General features: G+C 43.3%; 1 protein-coding gene across 3 annotated transcripts in view; it reads left to right on the top strand.

Moving 5' to 3' along the window:
• The window catches only part of dph1 (diphthamide biosynthesis 1), a 107,783-nt gene that overhangs the window by 65,081 nt on the left and 14,979 nt on the right, over positions 1–27,723 (top strand). For 2 of the 3 annotated variants that reach the window (XM_054794002.1, XM_054794004.1), the window contains 5 exons: positions 398–519; positions 5,773–5,841; positions 7,058–7,214; positions 13,054–13,154; positions 25,805–25,883. In XM_054794002.1, coding sequence (XP_054649977.1) covers positions 398–519; positions 5,773–5,841; positions 7,058–7,214; positions 13,054–13,154; positions 25,805–25,883 — 528 coding nt within the window. The remainder of the gene's footprint in view (positions 1–397; positions 520–5,772; positions 5,842–7,057; positions 7,215–13,053; positions 13,155–25,804; positions 25,884–27,723) is intronic. The other variant, XM_054794003.1, reaches the window with a different exon arrangement.

The raw sequence follows: 27,723 nt of genomic DNA, 5'->3' as shown, positions 1-27,723 counted from the left end.
CTGTGTTTTTTTTGCTGGTATGAGGGGGTGGGGGTGCTGTCATCTGCAGAAACACGAGAAAATATGTGCACAAACAAGGCAATCAATGGCTTCGATGAACAATGATAAAAGCCTCCTGTCGTGTGTGAAGAAATATGAAAATGTCTGCAAGCTAAGCGACTTGATGAATATGCCGTAATGTAAAACTGTGCATAACATTAATGGGATGTGTGTGCTAAAATGAAAAAGTGATCGTCTCACATAGTCACGACAACATTATTATACACCCTTTGCAGGGGAGTACAGTGAACGATGCGGTGCTCTATGTCATAAGTTATTCCGAGCAACTTGCAGTGAGGTTGAGCTGAATACAATCTGCGTTTTTAAATTCAGTTCCATTTTTTCCTCCATGCTACAGGCTGTGAGTGCAGCCCTCAAATCAGACTATGATGTTCTGGTCCCGCAGTGTCGACCTCTGTCACCGGGAGAAATTTTGGGCTGCACCTCTCCTCGTTTGGACCGCAATGTCAACGCCATAATGTAAGAAATATTTTCTCTTTGCCTCTCACCCCGTTTTTGTTACTCTTGTCTTTTGTTTCCCCCATTTAGTAGATACTGTATATCTCAGCCATCGCCATGGCCTTGTTACGAGTAATAATCAGGATGACATCACACCAGTCATAGAAAGCTTATTTCTATGACTATTTTTCATTTTATGGGCAGCCAGAAGCAACCAAGGTTAAAAATAACTTCACAGTTTGCACAGCAATGAAGCAAGCCAGACACAAGCACCTTTTCCAATTAGTTTCTTTCTCACAATACATTTCACTCACCAGCTGCAGCATTAGGTACACCGACACGAGCAGCAAAAATACTGCTTTCAAATATGATAAAGCTCCGTTGTGTGATTTCATTGTCAATTGAGTGTAGTTATGAACCCCCCTTTATCTGTTCTTGTATTCTTCTTTCTTCTTTCTCCTCTAAAAGAGAAACCATATCATGCAGGACTGTACCTTTTTGCAGTGTTAATATGCAACTTCTCTCATGCTCAATGAGATCACGGGTCATTCCCTAGGTGAGATAATGCCAAGGTGGATCACCTGCTGTGTGTTGGTCCATGTGATTAAAGCCTCCCGGTGCATGAGATTAAACTAGCGGGACAAGGCCAAGCTTGACTCTATATACATAAGCCAGGCCCCGTGGGGGCAAGATAGAGAGGTGTGTGTATGTGAGTGTGTGCATGTCTTTTGGCATGGGATGGAAAAGAAAGTAAAAGGGTTACAGTGCTTCACCTACTAATTCAATGTGTGTTTTCTTTGATATGTGCTGATAGGGAGAATGGATTCGTTTGTCAGAGATTTTGTCTCGTGCTTTGCTATTGTCTTTTGCCTTGTCTTCTACATTTGCACATCCACTAAACATTGACGGCACTTCATCAGACCATCGGCTGCAGACCTCCAAAGGTTATAAAATGCAGCACAGTTTCAAAATTTAAGCAGGGAACAATTACTTCTGCTTTCAAACTGCCTTCCTGCTAGGAATCAATAATAAAAGTGCACAGCGATAGGAACGGCTAATGTGAGGCCATTACTCGTTCTGTACACATTGTATCATGGAAGTAACAAATCTCAGTGGACCAGTCAATGGAGAGCAGAATGTCTTGCGCCACCCTTACACAAGCATTTGTACATAATCTCAAATATCAAATCACCTTCAAATAAACACCGTACTTCAGACGCCAGGAACAGTGTTCCTCATCCTATACATACATTTGGACCACCCAGGGCACACCCCCTGTTCACCCTCGCTCACAAACACTTTATAATGGGACTGTCTGTGGAGCTTGTCGTTCGATGGTATCCTTGTGATATAAGGTTTAAAAACATGAGGTAATGTCGCACATTTCTTAAGACACAAAACAAAAAGCTCAATTTTACCTGTCCACACAAACACGGAGTCAGAATTTTTCAAATTCTCCACTCTGGCTGGATTTTGTGTCATGGCAAATTATGCAAATTAAATCCTATAACGCCCAAATTAAATCTTAACGCCATACAGTATATACATTGAGGTACATTGCAGTACATTCTGCATATAACAAAGTACCTTTATCTTGGATAGATGGCTGCATTTACGTATTATTTCCATGAATGAATGTAGTTTATCAACATGCATCTCTTCCAATTTAAGGGCTTTCACTTAATTGATTTTTCACTATTTTTCCAGCCACTGTTTACATTGAACCATAATAAATGTATAATTGATCAATTCACACAGGGCTCTTCAACCACTTCCATCCTCTGCTCTCGCTTGCTTCTAATATGCCCATATGCAGATGTGAATGTGATGATGAGTGTTGCATAATGTGAAGACATACAGCATAGTATTTATCATAATAGCAAGAGCACATTTAATGAGAATAATTCATTATGGATGTAATGGCTGTGATTGTTGAAAGAGAGAGAGAGTTTTAAGCAAAGCAACCTCTAAAAGCTGCTGAGAACTGAGGACATCTGTTGCAAAAGTGCAGCTGGCTTATTGTTTGGAATATAATCATACAAGGGCTTTGTATTTTTTCAAGCAAAGAGAAGCTGTAGAATAGTGGGACTACTAGAGTGCATTTTAAAGTCAATGGTCTAGTTGATGTAACACATGCACTGAGAACTCTTAGTGTGTGTGCTCTTACCACACACAAACATACATACAAAGCTATAAAATGATGGTACTTCATGTTTCCAGGTAGCCCGCAAGGCAAAGCTTTAATAGGCTTTTCCCAGCAGTTTTAAATGTTCACCAATTAGTGGGTTTATTGCATGTTCTCATGAGGTCTTCTGAGATTGTACGCTACGTTCAGTAATGAGGGGCACTGACCTAAGCGCCTGCCCTTTTTTTAAAGCAGGATTTTTCTCACACATAAGAGCCTTGAAGTTTTGATTGACGACTTGACCAGCGATCACCAGTGGAAGTTAGTTAGTAATGCTCCAAGTTAGTAGTAGCAATGAAAGTCAGGCGTATTGGTGACTATGTGTTGGTGATGGTAATGGTTTAATTTATTTGAACATGCATACAAGTTACAACAGAATACATCACATAGTTCAATTTGCAGTTTCACATGTCCAAAAGGAGTAGGAAGAAGCAAAGCTTACTTAATACTACCCCTCGTCCATTTCACATCAATTGCAATACTTTTATTCACTTCCTGTATTCCGATGTAGTCTTTACCAGTTAATACATGGGAAAATGATACAAAATGATAAGGCAATGAAGGAGTGTAGTAAGAAAATTGTCAGGATTTTCTTCAATCATAATGAATAATAATCACTTAATTAGTATAATAGTAAATAAATAATAATCAGTTTAAAGGCATAACTGAATTTAGCTGTAACAATAGGGGAGTGTAATAGGTGAGTACTGACAAATAAAGACAACTCACAAGAATGAAGATTAATGAGTGCTGTAGTGATTATACATAGCATTTTGTACACAGTGGTTCAAAACTCTTCTTCCTTATATTTTGCAAACATCAACAGTTTGTATTCTTTCCTGAAATCGCTCATCTTGGTGCTTTGTTGGAGTTCCTTACTCAATCTCTTCCATAATTTGATTCCACATAATGAAATGCTGTGGGTTTTTAGCGTCGCATATTCAGTAAGTGTTTTAAATTTAGTTTTTCCCGGAGATCATATGTCTCCTCTTGTATGATATTTTTGGGTAGCAGGTTATTGTTTGCTTTGTGCATAATTTTAGCAGTTTACTAGATCAGCGAATTTTAATATTTGTGACTTTATAAATAGAGGATTTGTATGTTCACTATACGTGGCATTATGGATTATCCTAACGGCTCTTTTTTGCAGTACATTTAGCGAATTAAGATTACTTTTATAGTTATTACCCCATATCGCCACACAATAAGTTAGATATGGTAATACCAAAGAACAGTAAATAGCATGGAGTGATTTTTGATCAAGCAGAAATTTTGCTTTATTCAATATTGAGGAGGAAGATAAAGGGTTAAGTGGGAGTCTTGCTTCATTAATAATGGTAATGTGGCGACTGACTCCACTTCATAACACACCTCATGAAGAGATCAGCACTGACAATTTAGTGACATGATTGCCATATTTAGCGAGTAGGGGTGTGCATTAAAAGTGAAAGATAGGAAATGTTTCTTGTTGCATTTATTTGGTAATTAAATACAGTACAAGCGGTCAACAAAGGTGACATATCCGCCGCACAGACGAGCGGGAGTGGAGCTCCACCTCCAATTGTGCACAAGTATCACTGTGCAATCCCTGTCTGAAAGCCGCATAAAGCCCTCCACAATGCAACCCAACCCCTGACAAGCGGTCATGCTACCCCAATTGAGTTGCATAATTGACTGACGCAACACAAGCCTACACAGCGCTCTCTTGCCAAGTGCACCGTGTACTTTACGACACAACCAAGTTACCAAGTAACTTTAGATGCAAACCGAAATAGAAGCAAGCTGAGGAAAACCTAATAAAGTGGAGGCAGTAGGCAACGCCACACAAGCCGTTTTCAACTTGCCAATTGCACCGTGTACGTGAATGAGGCTCCGATCAACTCCTCTGTGGCTCCAGCATGGACGGTCTGTCTCGGGAGTGGCGGTCGCTGTGTGTGTGACTGGCGAATCACAGAGTGTAAAGAATGAATACATAATGAGGATTTTCTTTCATCACGATTACAGATAATGACGGACAACAACAGGCACAGCGTAAACAGATGAGACGTCTTCAATTTAGCATGTTTTTGGTTTAGTATATAGGATAATTTGTTCAAGACACCTTCTTAAAGTTGACTCAGTTGCTCTAAATAATCCAATTAACGGAACTCTTCAAGATGGCAGAAGTATCATGAGTGGTCAGCATCTACCAACATTATCTATCGCTACAACGTTGCTTCCTTTGCTGCTGTTTTGTGCAATATACTGACTTACTGTGGCTAATGAACAAACAGCTCATAGCTAAACATCATCACGGTCTAAACATCACCTGCTGGCATGATACAGTTAAAAAAAAAAATAGCTGTGTTGAAGAGCTAAGCACTTTTTCTAAGTACTGCCCCTCTGGCACAAATCAGTGCCACTCGTATTAGGGAGTTGCTACCTCAGGCAGTGTCCTGGTTCAGGGCAAGATGTGTCCCATTCATGGAGGAACTACCCCAAAGTCCAAACCTTGCTGCACTGAAGTCAAATCACTGTCTTTTAAAAGTCTACTCTCAATCCATGGGTCTGAGTAAACAGACCACCATCTTTAGGGAGGCTCCAATTGTGTGATGGAATGCGAGAATGCGGTTGTGCTAGTAACATTTGTTCTTCATTACCATGTTTACTCTAGATGATTCTTTTTTTGCTATTGTTTTTAATATTTTTCCATTTATTCCATTCTTACATGCTCTGTAAAACACTTTCTATTCCCTTTGGAAAGTCTGTTACATAAATAGATGTTGCCTAGTGTTTCTCCTACAATACATGGCTCAGTGTTCTCTCTGTTTGTAATCTCTGCCTGCGCGAATCCCCAGTAGAAGGCCAAGGGTTAATTGCAAGGGCTTGCATTCTCTGTAAACAGCATGCTCCAATCTTTGGGGTCATGTTCCTGCACAGTTGAGCTGGGTCGATCTTCCACTCCAGCCTCAGGCCTTAGCCCTGCTAGATCTTTTGTCTTCCGTTACAAGGTAGTGAACAAGGGGGGAGCAAGAAAGTCAAATTTTTTTCTTAATTTCTTGTCTTAATTTCTTCATCATCGCCTGAAAATAATATTTTTGTTTTTGTAGTTATCTGGGAGATGGACGATTTCACCTCGAGTCAATCATGATTGCAAATCCGGATATCCCTGCCTACAGGTATTGTAAATGAAACATAATGCAGACTTGGATTTGTAGAACTCATTTATAATTAAATATGACATCAAAAAGGCAATTACATAGACTTCATTTGGTATGCCTGCAGTATTGGCTGTGAATATTCTCTTTCATCCAAGCCATTGTGTTCTCAGGGCGTTAAATCGATCGCAACTGGACTGTTCAGGTTATCTTAGATGTTTTGCCTCTCATCTGAAAAGGCTTCAGCAGTTCATGCTCAAAAGACTAGGTAGGACAGCTTTTGTCTTATTAGGTAGGACAGTTATAGTCTGATAGGTTGGTGCAGGATCTATCGTTTTTATCCTCTAAGGAAGGTAGAGGCATGCCCAGACAAGAACAAACAAAAATACTTGGACATGGTCACGGGGGGACAGAGGATCGAGGTAGCAACTTTCAGGTTGGGAGACAATCACACTTCTATTTTAGCCATGTTGTCCCCGTTACATCTGAATGTAATGCTAATGAGGGTGATTCCACCCAAACGACTGACAGAGGCCCCACTTCATCTTGATTGTTGCTTTGATGGAGCCTGCTCGGATGAGAGGCGAAATGTCATCTAAAACAACCTGAACAGTCCAGTTGCGAATGCCTGCAGTCTTGAAACGCATGTAAAATTCTTCCTTAACAAAGTAAAAAGCTGAATAAACTAATCAAAATATTATTCCCCCTCCTTAGTATGTGCAGTTTTACACCACTGCAAAATACAATTAAATCACAGACATTTTGTTGAAGTATCTTGCTGGCTGTGTCATTCAAAAGTGAGTCTTTGTTAATGGAGCACTCAACCTAAATGAAAATAAAATTTGCTTCTGGATTCATTTGAGTATAAATACTAATCTCATCGGCATTTGCAGAAAAAAGACATTTCATACGGCTGCACAATGCTTTTCGACAACTTGTTGTTTGTGTGCAACGTGAAACTGTATTATAGGTATATGCATAGCTGCACAGCTCGCTGGTCTCGTCCACAAACAAGATTGTAATCTCAAATGAACCCACCGTATCCAAGGATAGAAGATTAGACACTCAGAAGTAGCTCAGATTTACACTCCTGTCATACTTGATGCGTATTCATGATTGGAATTGTAATCTCGTCTTGCATTTCGGACCCTGCAATACAATATGGAACAATATTTGTGGTCGGACTCCATGTTTTATAGTGCTTACCAATATTTGTTTTATTTTTGTTTGTTTGCAGATACGATCCCTATAGTAAGGTCTTCTCCAGGGAGTACTATGACCATGAGGCCATGCGTGCCTTCAGGATAAAGGCCATCGACGAGGCTCGCTCAGCCCAGAAATGGGGCCTCATTTTGAGCACACTGGGTCGTCAGGGAAGCCCGAAAGTTATGGAAGTGAGTCTGCCTTTTGTTTCAGCAGTATTGTCCTGAGGCCTTCTGTGTAATAGTTTGTACTATTTTTCATGTTGACATTTTTAGTAACATGAGGTTCCAGGACTAGAAATCTCACCCTGAAAAAGGAAATGTTATTTCAAAAATAGAATGAAATATTGCACAAAAATATAATAATTCAAGTATAATAACAACCATCAATAATCAATGTCTAAAGACAGTGTCCTTTGTAGAGTATGAATTTTACTAGTGATAGCGATATCCACATTTCATCAACGTCGGTAGTTCCCAGCTTAGGTTTCTGATCCGTGGAACCTCTGTCTTGCATGTTTTCTACGTCTCCCTGCTCCAATACACCCAATTTAAATTAAGATATCATTATCAAGCTTTACAGAGTTTGATGGTATCTGCAGGGTTCATGGTTGGAGTACGCCAGGGCCACGGTTGGCAGTCAGCAATCCAGATTGTGCCAAAGTTTAATTTGCTGTATCATATATGCTTCTACATATCCTTTACGTATAGGCCTACATATAAATCCTGTTAGTATACAGTCAAATGCGTATGGTGGCAGTTCTATCCTCATTGTCAACCATGGAGAGTATTTTTTTACTAAATGGGACTGGAAGAGGGATTTACAACATGCCATATTGATCTGCAGAGATTTAGACGCGGAGTGTCTGATTACATTTTAAGGGGGGCAGTATGATAAGACCCCTGGGCTTGAAATGTCTTCTCATGTGAGCACTGGATATTGAAAACATGCATTTTTGTCTTAACTAACAACTAACTTAAAAACAAACTTGCTGAATAACCACACAATATAGGTGTAATCCCATAGGGTCCTTAAAAAGTCTTAAATCCAACTTTCACTTTTCAAGGCCTTATTGTTAAATAGTATAGAATGTATTGAATTTTTGAAAGGAAGGTATTAAATATATGCGGCCGTGCTCATGAACTGTTTTGTGTATGTTTTTTCTAACCACAGCTTCTGTGCAGGTGCATTCTGTAGATCGATCACTAGAGAAGTTGTCAGGGTTTCCCTGACATTCCTTCATTAAAATTGCTCCACCACAGAATGGATCTGGCTCTTCCCTCGGTCATAAACAAAGTATAATGACTGTGGGGGTATGCATCGTAACCCTGCGTCATAACACACCTCATGCACACCTTTTCCAGAAAATAAGATGTAGATCTGTGAAGAGATCTGTGTCGCCAATTTAACAACTTTGTTATACTTTGTTATAGTCAGCAAACCAGTGGTATCGAAAGTGTGGCCCAGGGGCCATTTGCGGACTGTTACTTGCCTCCCATTGGCCCATGGCACATTGCAGAAGTACAAAAGTCAAATAAACAAAACAAAAACAGCAAAAATTGAAAAATAGACCAAAAAGGCATAGTGTAGTTACAAAAGGCTGAAATGTTGATACGAATAACTAATAAAAACTAGGGCTGTGAAAGTTACGGACATTTCCTTTAATGGCACTTATTTTTTTGACGAGCGATTCACGTGCAGATGTTCTGTTTGACCCTCAGCCCGCACCGTAGTTTGAGGAAACGCAGCGGCGTGGCGGCTGATGTGAAGCCAGAAGAGGGAACAAATATTGAGCAGAAATGTTTTCTATCCTTTATAATAAGATCACATGGTCAACTGTGTCAAAGGCAGCACTCGGGTCCAGCAGAAGTAAAAGTGAGACTTTGCCTGCATCTGTGTTCAGACGAATCTCATTTGTCACCTTGATCAGAGCTTTCTCAGTGCTGTGGTGGGGCCTAAAACCTGATTGCAAAGTATCAAACACATTGTTAGAGAGGAGAAAATCAGTAAGCTGTTGATATACAACCTTTTCTAAGAGTTTTCCCAAGAATGGCAGGTTTGATATGGGCCGATAGTTGTTCAGCACTGTGGCATAAAGACTGCTCTTCTTCAGAAGAGGCTTAATGACAGCAGTTTTTAGGGTCTTTTGGAAATGTTCCAGTCTGAAGTGAGATGTTAACTAGATGCGTGAGTTGTGGTAGCAAACTGCTCAGCACAGACTTTAGAAATCTAGTGGGTAACTCATCAAGGCAGCACGTTGATGGACCCAGACTGCAGATGATCTCTTTGACTGTTTTGTCAATGACAGGTATGAAATGTGTCAGCTCGAGATGTCTAGCTGGCTGCAGAAAAGTTATTTGTGTTGTGACAATGATTGCATTTTTTTATACCTTGAAGTTTGACGTGAAAGAATGTTGCAAACTCATTGCGCTTAGATGTAGAAATGAGTTGTAACGGCAGTGAAACTAGAGGGTTTGTGTGTAGCAAACAGTACACAAGAGTTGTTACTACAGTTGGTAAGAAAAATAACTCTCCCTTGTTCTACACAAGGTTTGGTTGAAACCACATAGATTTTCTTTGTAAACCTCATAATGAACCTGGAGCTTTCACTTGCGCCATTTCCGTTTGGCTCTCCGGCACTCTTTTCTGTGCCATGACAGACTCTCTTTTCTCCATGGCGCCTTTTTCTTACTTTTAACCATTCTAACCTTGACACGCGCAATGGTATCCAAAATATCTACACTTGATGATGTATAAGAGCTTAACAGACAATCAACGTTAAGATAAGATACTGCTAGATAAAATTTGGGCTACGAGCTACAAGTTGAAAGGGGGACCACCACCCCAGTCTGCCAATCCAGAGGTACTGTTGCCGACTTCCACGCAATGTTGAAGAGACGTGTCAGCCAAGACAGTCCCGCAACATCCAAAGCCTTGAGGAATTCAGGGCGAAACTCGTCCACCCCCGGAGCTTTGCCACTGGGGAGCATTTTAACTACCCCAGATACCTCAGCCACAGTGATGGAACTGTCCGCGTTCGTATCCTCAGTCTCTGCTTCCTCTAGGGAAGGTATGTCAGTGGGATTGAGAAGGGCCTCAAAGTATTCCTTCCACCGCCCAACTATATCCTCAGTCGAGGTCAGCAGGCTCCCGTCCCCACTGTAAACAGTGTGGACCGGGCACTGCTTCCCCTTTCTGAGGCGCCGGACGGTTTGCCAGAACCTCTTCGAGGCCGACCGAAAGTCGTGTTCCATGGCCTCACCGAACTCCTCCCACACCCGAGTTTTTGCCTCGACCACCGCCGAAGCCGCGTGCCGCTTGGCCTGCCGGTACCCGTCAGCTGCTTCAGGAGTCCCACAAGCCATCCATGCTCGATAGGACTCCTTCTTCAGCTTGACGGCAGCCCTGACCTCTGGTGTCCACCATCGGGTTCGGGGCTTGCCGCCACGACTGGCACCGACCACCTTGCGGCCGCAGCTCCGATCGGCTGCCTCAGCAATGGAGGCACGGAATAGAGCCCATTCGGACTCGATATCCTCGTCCTCCCCCGGGATGCAGGAGAAGCTCTGCCGGAGGTGAGAGCTGAAGACTCGACGAACAGGAGACTCTGCCAAACGTTCCCAGCACACCCTCACTACACGTTTGGGTCTCCCGGGTCAGTCCGGCATCCTCCCCCGCCATCTAATCCAACTCATCACCAGGTGGTGATCAGTTGACAGCTCAGCCCCTCTCTTTACCCGTGTGTCCAAAACATGCGGACGCAGGTCTGATGATACGACTACAAAGCCGGTCACCCTTTTCAAGAAGGGTGACCGGAGGGTGTGTTCCAACTATAGGGGGATCACACTCCTCAGCCTCCCTGGGAAAGTCTATTCCAGGGTGCTGGAGAGAAGGGTACGACCGTTAATCGAACCTCGGCTACAGGAGGTGCAATGTGGTTTTCGTCCTGGTCGCGGAACACTGGACCAGCTCTACACCCTTGCAAGGGTCCTGGAGGGTACTTGGGAGTTTGCCCAACCGGTCTACATGTGCTTTGTGGACCTGGAAAAGGCATTCGACCGTGTCCCTCGCGGTGTCCTGTGGGGGGTGCTCCGGGAGTATGGGATTGGTGGCGCGCTACTACGTGCCATTCAGTCCTTGTACAACCGGAGCAGGAGCCTGGTTCGCATTGCCAGTAGTAAGTCAAGCCTGTTTCCGGTGAACGTTGGCCTCCGCCAAGGCTGCCCTTTGTCACCGATTCTGTTCATAATTTTCATGGACAGAATTTCTAGGCGCAGCCAAGGTGTCGAGGGAGTCCAGGTCGGGGGCACTAGGATCTCATCTCTGCTATTTGCAGACGATGTGGTCCTGATGGCCTCATCGAGCTGTGACCTGCAGCGTTTACTGGGACGGTTTGCATCTGAGTGTGAAGCTTCTGGGATGAGACTCAGCACCTCCAAATCCGAGGCCATGGTTCTCAGTCGGAAAAGGGTGGATTGCTCCCTCCGGGTTGGGAATGAGGTCCTGCCCCAGGTGGAGGAGTTCAAGTATCTCGGGGTCTTGTTCACGAGTGAGGGAAGGTTGGAGCGTGAGGTCGATAGGCGGATCGGCGCAGTGTCTGCAGTAATGCGGTCGCTGTACCGGACCGTCGTGGTGAAGAGAGAGCTGAGCCGGAAGGCAAAGCTCTCAATTTACCGATCGATCTATGTTCCCACCCTCACCTATGGTCATGAGCTTTGGGTCATGACCGAAAGAACGAGATCGCGGATACAAGCGGCTGAAATGAGTTTTCTTCGTAGGGTAGCGGGACTCACCCTAAGAGACAGGGTGAGGAGCTCGGTTATCCGAGAGGAGCTCAGAGTAGAGCCCGCTGCTCCTTCACATCGAGAGGAGCCAGCTGAGGTGGCTCGGGCATCTAGTCCGGATGCCTCCCGGACGCCTCCCTGGTGAGGTGTTTCGGGCATGCCCAGCCGGGAGAAGGCCCCGGGGAAGACCTAGGACACGTTGGAGGGATTATGTCTCACAGCTGGCCTGGGAACGCCTCGGTGTCATCCCGGTGGAGCTGGAGGAGGTGGTCGGGGACCGGGAAGTCTGGGCTTCCCTACTGAGACTGCTGCCCCCGCGACCCGGACCCGGATAAGCGGAGGAAAATGGAATGGAATGGAATGGAGCTACAAGTTACAATTATCAACGAGCAAAATTTGTTATCGTAACAGACCTCCCGAACCAGTGGTCTTCGGTTATAGCAACAAAGTTGGATGAATCCTCCACCAAAATCTTAGTTTGTTTTTTTTTTTCCTGCCATACAGCTTGCTGATTTTGGTGTTCACTGTAGTCCTGCACGGTGGCTTGTATGTTGAGTCCTTGGACGCAGTGTGCAACACCTGTTAACACCTCTTCTTCCATCGCAACATCCCATTCATTGGACCGACATCTCATGTGCTCCTCCACTTTCATGTCTCCTTCTGCTACTCACCTTGCCCTCTCAACTACAATGAGCGATTATCTGATGCTAAACAAGACCAAACACAATGACAGCCAAGCAATGTCCACTTCAGGATGTGACTGACCATTGTTTTCCGCCCCCAACAACTCAAGCACAAGAAGCCCAATGCATAAAAACAGATTTTATTAAAAGGCAACTTGCATAAAGAAACAGTAAAGATAGATTTTAAAAACAATTAATGCATTTTTTTTAAAACACACTAGTCATGACTGTAATTAATGAATTGATCACAATCAATGCTTTAATTTGACACCCCTAGTAATACTATACAACTCAACAGAATGGAGAATCGGTGGGAGCCCTGAGCTTGGTTCCCTACGCAGTAGCGCAATAGAACAACTGTCAAAGGAAGAACAACTCGGGCCTATCCTGTGGAATGCTTGAAGCATCCTGTACTGTATGGTTGTGTCTGTGTTGGTTTGGTGTATAATAAGCTTAGCTGTTTTGAGGTTTCAAATGGTTGGGTTTCACTAGCCTCACAAGAATCTTATTTTGATACTAGTACCAAAGCTCTGTCACACATTTTAACTTGTTGCTCTCTGTAGCACCTGGAATCAAGGCTGCAATCGCTGGGCAAGCACTTCACTCGAGTTCTTTTGTCCGAGATTTTCCCCAGCAAGTTGGATCTGCTGCCTGATGTCGACGCGTGAGTAATGAGACAAACACACACACAACTGAATGTGCTTTCAAAAGTAGGACACATGTACTAGTGTTTCAGGGAAGGCTGCTTGATCACTTATTGTAGAAAATATTACTTGGTGGAAAAAGGGAGTTGTTTCAGTGATACCACTAAATAGGACTGTATATAGTTTGTGTTGTTTATGTAAGGCTTGCAAAATCAATGTGGCGTCTTCCCCTTTGTGCAATTAGCATGATGCATGCACAGGGGAGTTGATATGTGCTTTTTGAAAAGGTCACGGTTTCATTTAGCAAATGCAGTAAATGTCCTCCTTGTGTGTCCAAAATAGTTAGATATTTGTTTTTACCTTATTTGTTTCTCCCTTCATTTGATTTGCATCACATCATAAACCTGTGTTTTTCAAGCTTTCTTTGCCTCTCAGTCTTTTAATGTTACTTAAAATATCCCCTGTACATTATTGTAAAGTGTATGTCAATGGACAGTATGTAGGCTGAGGTGGTGTAACAAAATGCAATGACTAGATTACCAAATACCTTGGGCACTGCCATTGATGCACGGACTACACAGACCGAACAAATGTCATCTTTCAGTGTTAGAGCCCTGCAATGCTATTATGCGTCACATAAGCTCCTTAGAGTTGCAATCAACAACATTTGACATGCTTTCTGTAAACATGACTGAACTGTTCATGTAGTCAGGGAAGTGAATCATCTCCTCCTCTTTCTCAAGCAGCTGGCAAATGGGTTACGGTAGCTACATCAATATACAATAATGACTTGAATGTACAGTAATCCAACCCTGATTATTAAATGATTTGTCTTTTTCTACACTCCTTTTTGGGAAAAAAAATTAAGACAAAAAAAGAGGAACATAATCTTTTTTTTTTTTTAACTCATGTACGCAATATAAGTGAAATAACAACTTGTGTGTTGCATTAAATATGGTATTATATTTATTAGCTGCTACCATTACAGTACCTTTTTAACATTAGCATCATAACCCTTCCACTGTTGTTTGCTTACTCGCCCAACCTTTGAGACACTTATGCCTGGTCTCTGTGGCATGGCTGCATCGCTTTAGGTCTCTGGTGTGAGTGTGAATGACAAGAAGAAAATGTCTTCACTCTCTTGGGGCAAAATCATTTGGCGCCGCCAATTGGTTTACTTGTTGCTCGATCAAGAATATAAAACAACCCAGAGAAGAAAGACAGTCATGTGCCGCTCAGTGTGTGATAATTGGCATTTCATTTATTGATGACTTTGCCCTGGCTTTACCATTGTAGAAATGCCTTGATGTCCAGTTTCATTAGCAGAATGGCGAGGCATATAAGGGACATTTGTATGTGACTTATCTTCTGTTTATGTCAAAAAGGATTTCACCATTCCTAAATAAACAGGAATTCTGTGCAAGCTGAGCAGACTGAGAATGTTGATATACTTAGGCATCTATAATAGATGCGGCTCCATGTATGATAAGCTCTCAGCCACTGATTTAAATCAGTTCTGAAACACTCATAAAACAACATTCTACATTTGAGTTACATCTAATATATCCGTCAACAACCACAGAGGTGAATGTTGACTCAATACGTGCAAGAGTCCAAATCACGCCTGCACTCGCATTGCTGCTCGCACTCCCCCAGCCAGCCCTCTCATCATGGAGTAATGAGAAAAAGTGTGATGTGTGAGGGAGGAGAGGGTGAGAAAAGGACAGCAGATTTAAGAGAGATTGAAAGGGGGAGTTGAATACAGAGTGATGGGGCAATGCAGATGGAGTTGAGGTGGCTGTCTTTTCTTGGAAAGCAAGCCATCATGGTGAAAAGGTTTTTTTTTCTATTAGTCTTAGTTGTATGGTCAAAACAACCACAAAGAAGTCAAATGCACTGCCGGTCCCAAGCCCGGATAAATGGTGAGTGTCATGTCAGGAAGAGTATCCAGTGTAAAACTTTGCCAAACTAATATGCAAATCGCGACATAGTTTTCCATGCCAGATCGGTTGCTGCACAGGTGAACAATGAGCGCCACTGGCATTGTAAACAGACAGGGTGCCAGAGGAAATCTATGCTACTGTTGGTTGACAGCGAAGACGTATGAGGAAAGACAGAGAGATGAGGAAAGGCAGCAGCATAGCAGTGAGTGTAAGGACTGTAGGGTAGGGAGATGGCCGACATGATGGAGAAAAGAAAAACTGATATTCTGTGTCTCCAAGAGACCAGATAGAAAGGCAGCAAGACTAGAAGCACTGAAAGAGATTTCCATGGAGTAGATGGGAAGAGAAATGGGGTAGGTGTGATCCTGAAGGAAGAGTATGTAAACACTGCTGCGCAGGTCAGAAGAGTGTCAGACAGGGCTGTGGTGATGAATATTGAGATTGGGGGAGTAAAGATGAACATTGTTAGTGCGTACGTCCTAAAAGTTGGTGCTGAGTTAGAAGAGAAAGAACATTTATGGAGCTGGATGGATAAGTTGATGCATTGTCCCCAGAGGTGAGAGATGGTAGTTGGTGCAGACCTCAGTGGCCATGTTGGTGAAAGAAATAGAGGAGATAAGAGGGTGATGGGCAGGTATGGTGTTAAGGATAGGAACAGGTGGTAGATTTTGCAAAATGAAATAAATGGCTGTGGTAGACAATTATTTCCAGAAGCGGGAGGAACAAAGAGTCCCTTTTGAGAGTGGAGGCAGGAGGAGGCAGGAGCGCAACCATCGGTCGTTAGTGACACATATACTAGATCTGAGTGTCGCCTGCATAGTTGTGGTAGGACACATAAATAAAGGTATAATATTTTACAAATGCACGGTGGGCTAGTTGTTAGCATGTTGGCCACACAGTCAGGAGATCAGGAAGACCTGGGTTTGAATCTCCGTTGGGCATCTCTGTGTGGAGCTTGCATGTTCTCACCATGCATGCTAACGGTCGTACCCTTCTCTCCAGCACCTTGGAATAGACTTTCCCAGGGAGGCTGAGGAGTCTAATCCCCCTATAGTTGGAACACATCCTGCAGTCACTCTTCTTGAAAAGGGGGACCACCAACCCAGTCTGTCAATCCAGAGGTACTGTTTCTGACTTCCATGCAATGTTGAAGCGATGCATCAGTCAAGACAGTCCATCAACATCCAGAGACTTGAGGAACTGAGGGCGAAACTCGTCCACCCCCGGAGCTTTGCCACAGGGGAGTGTTTTGACTACCCCAGATACCTCTGCCACGGTGAGGTGATGGAACTGTCCACGTTAGTGTCCTCAGACTCTGCTTCCTCTATGGAAGGTATGTCAGTGGGATTGACAATGGCCTCAAAGTATTTTTTTCCACCGTACAACAATATTCTCAGTCGAGGTCAGCAGGCTTCTGTCCCCACTGTAAACCGAGTAGATCGGGCACTGCTTCTGCTTTCTGAGGCGTGGGACGGTTTGCCAGAACCTCTTCGAGGCCGACTGAAAGTCGCGCTCCACCGCTCACCGTACTCCTCCCACACTCGAGTTTTTGCCTCGACAACCTCCGAAGCCGCCGGCCGCTTGGTCTGCCGATACCTGTCAGCTGTTTCAGGGAGTGTCCTTCAGCTTGACGGCAGCCCTGACCTCTCGTGTCCACCATCAGGTTTGGGGTTTGACGCCACGACTGGTACTGACCACTTTGCGGCCGCAGCTCCGATCGGCTGCCTCAGCAATAGAGGCACGGAATACGACCCATTTGGAGTCAATATCTGAAGACATGACGAACGGGAGAGACTCTGCCAGACCAGGTCAGTCAGACATCTTCCCCCACCATCGAATCCAACTCATCACCAGGCGGTGATAAGTTTACAGGTCTGCCCCTCTCTTCACCCACTTGTCCAGAACATTTGGACGCAGGTCTGATGATAAGACTACAAAGCCGATCGTAGACCTGCGGCCTAGGGTGTTCTGGTGCCAAGTGCACTTGAGGACATCCTTATGTTCGAACATGGTGTTTGTTATGGACAAGCTGTGGTTCGCACAGAAGTCCGATAAAATCACAACGCACGGGTTCAGATCAGTGAGGCTGTTCCTCCCAATCACACACCCCTGTGGGGTCCCAGTGCTCACAATTCTTGAGCTGGATGTGCGGTTGTGGACTCTGACTGACTGGGGCCTGCCTGTGAGAAAGTTAAACACCCAGTTACAGAGGGAGGGAGACAGGCCAAGTGTGAGGAGCTTATCTGTGAGTTGATCATCGACCCAAGAACAAGGGAAAAGGAGCCGCATAGACCCCTGTTTATTGATGAGACTGAGGTGGAGAGGGTGAAAACCTTCAAGTTCCTTGGCACACACATCAGCGAGGACCTCACCTGGTCTCACAACACCCAACAAATTCTGAAGAAGTCCCAAAGGAGACTGTACTTCCTGAGAAGACTGAGGAAATTTGGCATGTCCACCACAATCCTGAGTTGCTTCTACAGATGCACTATCGAAAGTGTCCTTACCGCCTCCATCACTGTTTGGTACGGTAACTGTACAACACGTGATAGGAAGGCACTCCAGCGGGTGATCAAGACCTCACAGAACATTGTTGGGGCAGCCCTCCCCACACTGCAAGACATTTATAAATCTAGAGTCCTACGAAGAACACACAACCTCATCAAGGACAGCACACATCCACAACACTCACTATTCACACTCCTACCGTCAGGCAGACGCTACAGGAGTTTGAAGTCCAGGACCACAAGGCTGGCAAACAGTTTTTACCCACAGGCCATCAGGCTCCTCAACGAAGCACTCGCACACGCCGCACGCAACACACGCACACACTCATAGCACTTTAATTATTTATTTATTTGTATTATTTACTTGTATTAATGTCTCGTCTGTTGTTGTTGCTTAATTTATTGGTATATATGTTTATGTGTTTATGTTTCTTATGTTCTTATTCTTTCATTTGTTTTCTTTCTTTTCTTGGGAGAATGAACAGAATAAGATTTTCATTGCATGGTATAACTGCTGTTTTACCATGCACATGACAATAAAACTCTCTTGAATCTTGAATCTTGAATCTTGAATCACGCCCCTCCCGGTCACACTGTCATTGCCCACTTGGGCGTTGAAGTCTCCCAGTAGAACTATGGAGTCACCAGGTGGGGTGCTCTCCAACACCCCTCTGATGGACTCCCAAGAAGGCTGGGTACTCTGAACTGACGTTTTTTTGCGTACACACAAACAACACTTTCCCCAACACGAAGGCGTAGGGAAATGACCCTGTTGTTCACCAGGGAGGCACACAGGCACCCACACGGAGGCACCCAGCCGGGGGCTATTAATACTGTAAGCCCACACGAGCTCTCCGCCTCTTCCCTGCAGCAACTCCAGAGTAGAACAAGGTCCAGCCCCTCTCGAAGTGTGGGTCGATGTGAGTTCGACTATGTCCTTGCCTTGCACAAGTTCGGGCTCCTTCCCCACCAGAGAAGTGATATTCCATGTCCCAAAAACCAGATTTGGCCATCAAAGGCCAGGTTGCCCAGGCGCCCGCCCTCAACCGCCACCCAAAACACATACAGTAGCACTGGGCTCCTATGCTTGCCCACGCAGGTGGTAGGTCTACGGGTGGGGCGATCCCATGTGGCTTCTTCAGGCTGGGGCGGGCCAGGCCCCACGGGTGAAGGCCTGAGCACCAGGCGCTTGCCTGCGAGCCCCTCTCCCGGGCCTGGCTCCAGGGTGAGGCCCCAGTATTCCACGTCCGGGCAAGGTGCGGCCCCCCTTTGAGTTTGTTCATAATAAGGTCTCTTTGCCTGGCCCATCACCTAGGACCTGTTTGCCTTGGGAGACCCTGCCAGGGACATGTAGCCTTGGGGAATATAGCTTCTAGAATCACTTGCGCACGCAAACCCCTCAACCATGATAAGGTGGTGATTCATGGTGATTCATGCATCCACATAAACAAAATCGCCACATGTACTGGGACAGCTGGCCATCACCTGTAACAAGTTTCCACTCTTCCAGCAAGACTTCCTACAAAGATGTTGGACTCTCTGTATTTTCTTGTCCATTCATCCAGAAGAACATTTGTGCAGGTCAGAAATCACTGGGGTTGGACCTGAGAGAGGGCCTGTCTCCGCTCTAATCTCTGTTCTAGTTGTTTTGTGTTCTGGGGCACAGTCATGCTGGAACAGAAAAGTCCATAATGACTTAGTAACATGAAGAACTGAGATTCAGACAGAGGTCTGTACAACCAATCATGGAATAATTGATTAAGAGATATATTTTTGCTCATACAGTATATTGGCAAATCAACTCCGATTATTACTAAGGCATTTTAACAAAACCACAAACTACCTGTATAACATAACAAACTCCATTAAGGGGAATGTGACTCTTATTGATCCTAGATGTTTGCCATTTATGTACAGGGCCCATCAGCACTGCTTCAGTATGCAGCTTAATGATAATCTATTTAAGACGAGAGCTGAGTATCAGTAGAAGGTCCAATCATGTTAGTAGAATTTTATTAAGTTGAAGTTAATCTTTTAGTTCCATGCAACTGTCCGGTATTTACCAAGATCAGCTTCATAGCATTGCTGGCTGACTTTTTATTGCCGAAAATCATATTCATGAGACAAGCTTTTTACTGTCAGATTTCTAAAAAAATATACAGTATATAGATAGATGGATTAGACAGATAATGCATAAAGTCATCAATTTAGTACCAAATTGCTCAAACATACGATAAATTTATTCATCAACATGTAAAAATAAATACCCAGTAGTCACGGGAGAAATGTAATTTATACATTCACACTATAATTAGAAGTCAAACACAAACAAAAGTGGAAAAAAAGATTCAAAGAAAAGATTAAGTGCTCTGCACCATTTTCTGGCATTTAACATTTAACTCATATACGTTTTCAAAGCCGTTTGAACGCTGTAGGAGCTTATTCATTCCTGTGTGAATGTTTTGTTTTTTTTTAACAAAAGGTAGTGACAGCATTATTCCATAATTACACATACAGTATGTATTTACTCATATACACAACAGCAGGTGGGTTGTGTCTGTGTTTATTTTTTGCTTATCTGATGTGCTCAGCTGGAAATTGTTTCTATTTTTCAGCAGCTTTTACTACTCCCCTACTGGGTCGTCCCCTCAGAATATTGCACTTTCTCTGAGACCTACAATCGACACAGCAAACCAACAGGCTTTTCTCAGTGTGCTGAAACCAGCCATGTTCAATTTCAGATACAATGCATAAGTACCCTACCACCCTCATCTCATCACTTTAAGCTTTCTCTGCCTTTAGCCACCCACATAGTCAGTCTCATAAAGAGAGCCTCCATTATCATATTCTCTTAAATGTGTAATTAGACTCTCCCCAATCAGGCTTTGTTCTGTTGTACACATATCTGCTTGCCACACGTGCTTATCTTGACTAGACCGCAGCATACCACCCAGTGCATTGCAGCATTTTATCTGCTCCATTTGGGTTTTTGACAGCACCACAATTAAATAGCTTGTTCCTGTGAACACTTTCCTTCCTCCTCCTGCAGTGTCAAAGGCTTAATTGTTCCCACGGCGGGTCACAATGAAGTGAGGCTGTGCAATGTGGTAACAGCAGTGCTAAATGTTGTTTGTACGGTTTAATGCTCAGATGATAGGTTGTCTCTATGAGTAGAATAGTTCAATTTTCTGATAATTCCCTCTCACACTCTTTCCTTTATAAGTTGCTCTCCAGATGAAACAGGAGACCACCTCTGATCTGCACTGTATTTAGGAGAAAAGGAGTGTTATTTTTGGATCACTTGAAGAAGAAAAAAAGCTTCCATCCATTTTCTACCACGTATCCTGTTTAGAGTGACAGGGAAGCTGGATTTTGGACAAGAGGCGACATACACCCTGGACTGGATTGGTTACCAGTCAATCACAGGGCAAACAAAAACAAACATTCACACTCACCCTCACACCTTGGGGCAATTTAGAGTCTGAATTTAACCGAACATCCTCGTAAAAGGCAAAATCATTACATCATCAAGCCAATATTACCTTGTGTACGACTTCTGGCGATTTATACCCCAAGATGATGTAGCAAAAAGCTAAATCAAATTAAAAAAAGCTTATGGGACTCATAAATAATGCAACTGGGGCTTCATTAAAAGGCGCTGCCTGGTATTATTCTATGCATTTTACTAAACTGCACCACTCAGTTAATTAAATTGCTAACCAAGATGACTTTATACACAGCAACACTGCACAGAACACCAAGTGGTACTTTTAACTTGATATTAAAAACTACACATCGACATTTACTCGACTACGCCAACCAAGGTGTACACCATTTTTACTACGCTGTAGGAGCGCACAAAGAGGAATGATAGCAATGAGTAAATATACAGGCATCCCTCCCCACTTCATGGCTCGAACATCGCTCCCTCACTATATTGTTTTTTCCCCAAAATAAATTCATTAATAAATGATCGCTGTTTTGTGGTTGACTATGACATATTAGTCAAAAAATATTAAATGACAAGTCATATGGTAGTCTGGTCACTAGGTGTCGGTAAAGTTACATTGAAGACACATGACCTTACATTACAGTGCATGTACTGTAGTTAGCCTTGGGGTGTCCGACATGATGGAGTGAAAACAAGGTCTCCCATTCTGTGTAGAAGTGGTATGTTTTTGGCTTCTTACTTTGTCCTTATTCCCCACTCGGTTTGAAACCCTTTAACTTTAGAATAAATAAATTGGAGACTAACTAGTTAGCGCAGTAGCATGCTAATGCTTAAAGAGGTGGCCATCTCGTGTCCCTGCAGTGATCCCGTAGCATGCGCATAAGTGTTGCGGGGGTATGCTGGAGCCTATCCCAGCTGACTTCAGGCGATAGGTGGGGTACACCCTGGACTGGTCGCCAGCCAATCGCAGGGCACATATAGACAAACAACCATTCACACTCACATTCATACCTACGGACAATTTTTAGAGTAGCATAGTCGTGATATTCTTTCAAATACACTGGAACTTCTGTTTTCAAATGCCCCGGTTTTCATAAGAATCTTTTCTTTTACTTTTTTTTTTTTTTTTTGACAAAGTATTGCCAAAAATGTGTCTCGGTTTTTGTACACCGGCTCAGTTAGCATGCGGCCAAAGCAGTTTACCGGACATTCATTTACTTCTTTCATTTCATTTATCTTTCAAGACAGAATTCTAACGCTTTCCATCAACTGTGACACCGTCATTGCTGAATCAATCCTGTGTGTGTGGCTAATTGTCCTTGTTGATTGCCTCTGTGGAAGTAGTTATGTCGCACAAAACAGTCATATACAACAGGAAAGCTTTCAATGTTTCAATTTCAGTCAAACACAATCACAATGTCCATGCCATGCGAACATTCTCATGCCATTATTCCAAAATAACGACATGCTTCTCAAAGTTGTCCCACCAGCTAGCGGTCCAATTGGGTCTTGTCCCAAACCACCGTTGTTGGCGAGTGCTTTGTAGCAGTATTGGAGAGCAAAGAAGCAGCGGCAGCGTCCTTTGAAGCCCATAATGGAGCCTTGGTCAATGTAAAGCGAAAGTAGGACTATGTTTACTCCAACACACAAATTAAATAATATACTTATCTAGTGTGGAAATGACAGCACATAATTGTTACGTCACCTGTCGGCAACAGGCCAAAAACTCTTATCGCCATCCACACACGCACGCTGAAGTTTTTGAACATCTTTAACCTGGCTGGAGTTTTCCAAAAGCTCAGTTTTTAAGGACAAAAACCTACATTTGCGTGTGGATGAAAGGCCAAAACGCATAGAAAAATATACATAAAATTTGTATTCATGTAGACATAGCATCTGCGTAGCTTTTCCGTCCGCTCCCCTCCTCCATCCACTCATCACTGTGTTCATCAACAAGTCTTCAGTCAAGGTAAAAGTGATATTAAAGGTTGAGTTATCCATTTTGTTCATCATTTATATGTATTTCACTTTGTTTCATGCATGTAAAACTATAATTCTCTAAAACTATAATTAATTTTTGTTCATTTCTGGGTGTCTGGGACAGATTAATTGGATTTACATTATTTCCTTTGGAAAAAATTGCTTCAGTTTTTGTACGCATCTGTTTTTGTCTGACATTTTAGAATGGATTAATGATGAAAACTGAGGTTCCACTGTATTTAAAAGCTAAAATAATGTCTTATTATATGAGGGGAAACGGTGAGGATCTGATTTCCAATTCTCAGTCGGTTTTGCAGTCTTTAGCCATGAGGAGATTGGTGCAAGTGTGTGTGACTCAGCCTGCTCTCAAATTAGAAGGATAGAAAAGAATTTGTTCTTCAGCAGATCAGCATTTAGAGGAAAAAAAAAAAGAATTTGAAAATGAGAAAACGGCATGTGTTTGCCAACAGAGCGTGCAGAATATTTCTGTGACTGAGAGCAGAGCCGAGCAGAGTCAACTGTGCAATCAATTCTGCCGCTGAGAAACTTTGCTTGAGTTAGAAAAAAGTAGAATAGACAGATGGGTAATTTGACAAGGACTAGCTTTGACATTTAAGTGAGTGATTTAAGTGATTAGTCTTTTTTCCTCTTCCCTCTCTTTTTCTTTTTCAGCAGCATCATTTTTTTATTGGCTTGCACCTACAGTACATCTGGCTTTATCTCATTGGCCTTTACATGCTCCGCTTCATCTATACTCGTCAATAGCTGGAGCTCCATCATTGGGATTAGGGACAAGGGTGGGCTGCCTCAGTGGAGATGGAGCTGTGGATAGGATTGATCTGCGAAAGCCAACCTGCAAGATCCCTAGGCCAACTCGCTTCACTCTGTCTTCATTTTTCCCCCATTGTTCATTTTTCTCCACTCCAGCTGTTTCGGTCCACGCCCCCCACTCCTACACCCAAACATCCCTCATGCATTTTCAAGTGTAAACACAGTTCTCTTTCCAGACAATCTTCTTCCTCCTCTCTCCTCTACTTGCCGCCTCATCTCCATCTGTTCCATCTTTATTGCTCTTCCTCCCAACACTATCTCAGTGTTCCTCATCTCTCTCATACACAGACCCCACCCACCATCCTCCCTTCCTCCCTTCCCCTCCCACCACCCTGTCTGCCAGTTATGTAGGCTACCTCCATGGAGACCGTTGTTTTTTTTAATTCACACTCGCCTAACCTCTCCTCCTTATTCCTGTCACTGCATTTCCCCTCCCCAACGTCCCCACCTCTCACTCCCACTTTTCAGCCTCACTCATTCACTGAATACCTCTGCATGGCTGCCTTTTTTGGAGCTTTTTGTGAATCAGGACACATGCAACACATGCCAAACAGATGCTGGAGATCACGTGCAGGGGTTCTAGGCACATTGGTTTTCACCCTCAAACCAGGAGCTGTGCAGCCGCCTCCCTCCCCAACCCTAATCCCTAGCCCATGGACATCGATAAATTCATTCTTCCCGGGTGATGCTTTGTTTGTGGGTCTCACTGTCTTGTTTGTCTTCAGTCCAAACTACTGGCTTGAGATCAGGTGACGTACTATGCCACTGGAGAATATTTGCCTTCAAGTAGTCTACAGTTGCTTGCATAGTACTTTTTAGGGTCAATATTAGGCCTACTGGTTAGCATGTTGGCCACACAGTCAGGAGATCTGGAAATCTCCATTGGGCATCTCTGTGTGGAGTTTGGATGTTCTCCCCATGCATGCATGGTTTTGTCCGGGTACTTCAGTTTCCTTCCACATTCCAAAAACATGCATGTCGGTTTGGTTCATTTTGAGTACAGTATGACTTATAAAATAGAAGATCAAACCTCTACCGCACTGCTCAAGTGCGCTCTCAGTACAAGGGCTAGCAACCCTTGTGCCATCTAGCAATCAACTTGCTAGAAAACCTAAACGGAGGAGAATGACACGTGTGGCTGGATGACTCATTGTGTGCTAGGTAAATCACTAGGCTTACTACGGCACTTGTGATTTATGAGCTGGCTGGACTCAATCCTTGAACTGCAAGGAGAACGGTGCAGTAAGACCTGAGTCAGGTTTCCAGCCATGCATGCTCTCTCCGATTTTGTTCTTTTAAATACATTAAGTGTACATTTTTTCCCCATCTTTTTGCCACCCATGATGCTCTCCTTCAGAGCAGCAGCGAACCATTTGATTAGCCTAATTTGGAACTGTCATCAAAAGGGGCACCTGAATTAGCTATTGTTTGCTTTTGCACAATATAAAAAAAGTCTCCAACAAAAAACACTTTCTATTTCAGAAAGTGCAACTATGCAGACATGTGCGATAGTAAGTAAGTTCGAACAGAATTATTTTGTTTTTATGTCTTTAAAGTTCCTTATTGCCTAAAATGCAGCATTAACAGTTCCAGTTTGTAGCCCTGTTCCCCATGTCTACTGAACAGTGCTGGCACACTGCTTTCTTTTTGTCCGTTTATGTATTTCACTGGGAAGGTCAAGTGAATGTTGGCAACTTGTTGTAAATGTTCAGAATTTGCATTCATGAATAGTCTGTTGATTGTAGATTTTTTTTATGCACCTAACTTCTTCACATTCTGTTGATGTTGGGAAATGTTTTTTATTCAGCAAGGGAATAAGTGAATCATTCATTCTGTTGAGGAGGAGTATTGTGAAGACACAATACTAACATCTCTGTTATTGTACTTACTTACTTACTTATTGATCTAACTATATGTTGAGTTCATGTGTGTGCATAAACCTGCCTTCTCTCTCACAGATGGGTCCAGATTGCTTGTCCTCGGCTGTCCATTGATTGGGGCTCGGCCTTCTCCAAACCCCTGTTGTCTCCCTATGAGGTAAATGACCCACTCACTCTTGCTGTCCACTTGTTAGAGAATCCCGCCCACACGCCTCTTAAACAGCCACACTGATCGGATGGCTGTTCTGGTGGCAGTGTGCTAAAGAAAAAGAAGAACACGATAATATTGTTTAGAACCTTGGAAAGTAAAAAGGGGGAAGGAAGGAAGTGTAAGTGAAGTGTTTATGGCTAGTAAGCGGTGGTTTATGCGGTTTAAGGCTTGCGCTCATTTGCATAACCTTAAGGTTCAAGGTGAAGCTGCGGGTGTGATGACAAAGTAGCATGTGAGTTTCCTGGTGCTGAGATTATAAAAGGGATAAAGGTAAGGAATTGTTCTCACTTTTATTTGATGTCCTTCATGTGTTCTGTGACATGTGAGTGACTTAGGTGTTAATTTAGGTTTGAGTTCCAACTTACATTAAAACTCCACTTACAATTTGTCAGGAACAAAACACGTTTGTAACCTGGAGGACCACCTGTAGTGTGTTTGTTCCCAAGGCCTTGCAGCAATATGAGCAGCAGAGCAGCTCCCCCTGCTGGCCCAGCGGGTGCAGTGAGAAACAAATAAAAACAAACGGGGGCTTGTGATAGGTTTGGGTTATTTTGTGTCTGCTTGGTAATGTGAGCTATTAATTCTTTCATCCTTGTGAAATGACTCTGAGGGAAATCGCTGTCTTGAATATGAAGTGGTTGTTGTTTTCTCTCTATTACACAGCACTGTGTTTTTCCACAACCTACTTTGCTTTCCCTCAAGCCATTTGTGAACATCAGCATTCAAATAATTTGAAGCTGCACTTGTGTGAGGATTTAATCCCCATCCTGTCCCTCGCCAGTGAGTGTTTTTAAATGTTCTGTTCTGTGGTGGCATTTAGAGTGAAGACGATGATGGCGGGGTGGGGAAAGGAGCCAGGAGGGCGGAGTGAGTCGGGAGAAGAGGGGTTGGGTGGGGGCATTTATTTTCAGGGCCTCTCATGTTATATTTATAGTCAATAAGACACACTCGGCTCTCTTGTCAGAGCAGGGATTAGCAGAAGAAGCTAGCATCCGTGGAGGCGGGCAGGGAGAGCACTGAGAGGCGGGGCGCTGAAATAAGGGCAGAGAAGAAGAGTGTTGACATGAGCAAGGAGGAAAAGGATGAGTATCACATGACAAAACAGTCATTCTTTGAGTTGGTTGGTGTCACTTTTTTTTTTCTTAATTTTTTAATAAACTAGAAACCTGTCATATGAGAGGCCTTTGTCGCCTGCTTCCCTTCATAAAGAATAGGGCTGTCAAAAAAACTCTTATTGGCGGTAATTGAATCATTTTATTATAAATAAGAATTCAAAATAACAATTATGTCAACATTTTTAACATTAATACATGCAAAATATACAAATGTGTCCATTCATTTATATTTCTATTAATAAAATACAGTAAAATGGGCATATTTTAGTCATAGGCACAAATGGTGATTAATCATGATTAATTAAATTGAAAACTGATTAATCTGATTACTAATTTATAATAATTTAATTCTTTAATAATAATGGATTTGATTTAGCAGCATGGTGGCCGAGTGGTTAGCATGTTGGCCACACACTCAGGAGATTGGGAAGACCTGCGTTCGACTCTCTTGTGCATCGCTGTGTGGAGTTTGTATGTTCTTCACGTCCGTGCGTGGGTTTTCTCCGTGTACTCCCGTTTCTTCCCACATTCCAAAAACATGCATATTAGGTTAATTGGTGACTCTAAATTGTAAATAGGTGTGAATGATTGTTTGTCTATACTGTATGTGCCCTGCGATTGGCTGGCGACCAGTCCAGTGTGTACCCTGCCTGTCGCTCGAAGTCAGCTGG

The sequence above is a fragment of the Dunckerocampus dactyliophorus genome, chromosome 12 (genome assembly GCF_027744805.1).
Source record: "Dunckerocampus dactyliophorus isolate RoL2022-P2 chromosome 12, RoL_Ddac_1.1, whole genome shotgun sequence".
In the NCBI taxonomy this organism is placed as follows: domain Eukaryota; kingdom Metazoa; phylum Chordata; class Actinopteri; order Syngnathiformes; family Syngnathidae; genus Dunckerocampus; species Dunckerocampus dactyliophorus.
This window is presented reverse-complemented; position numbering and strand designations above follow the sequence as displayed.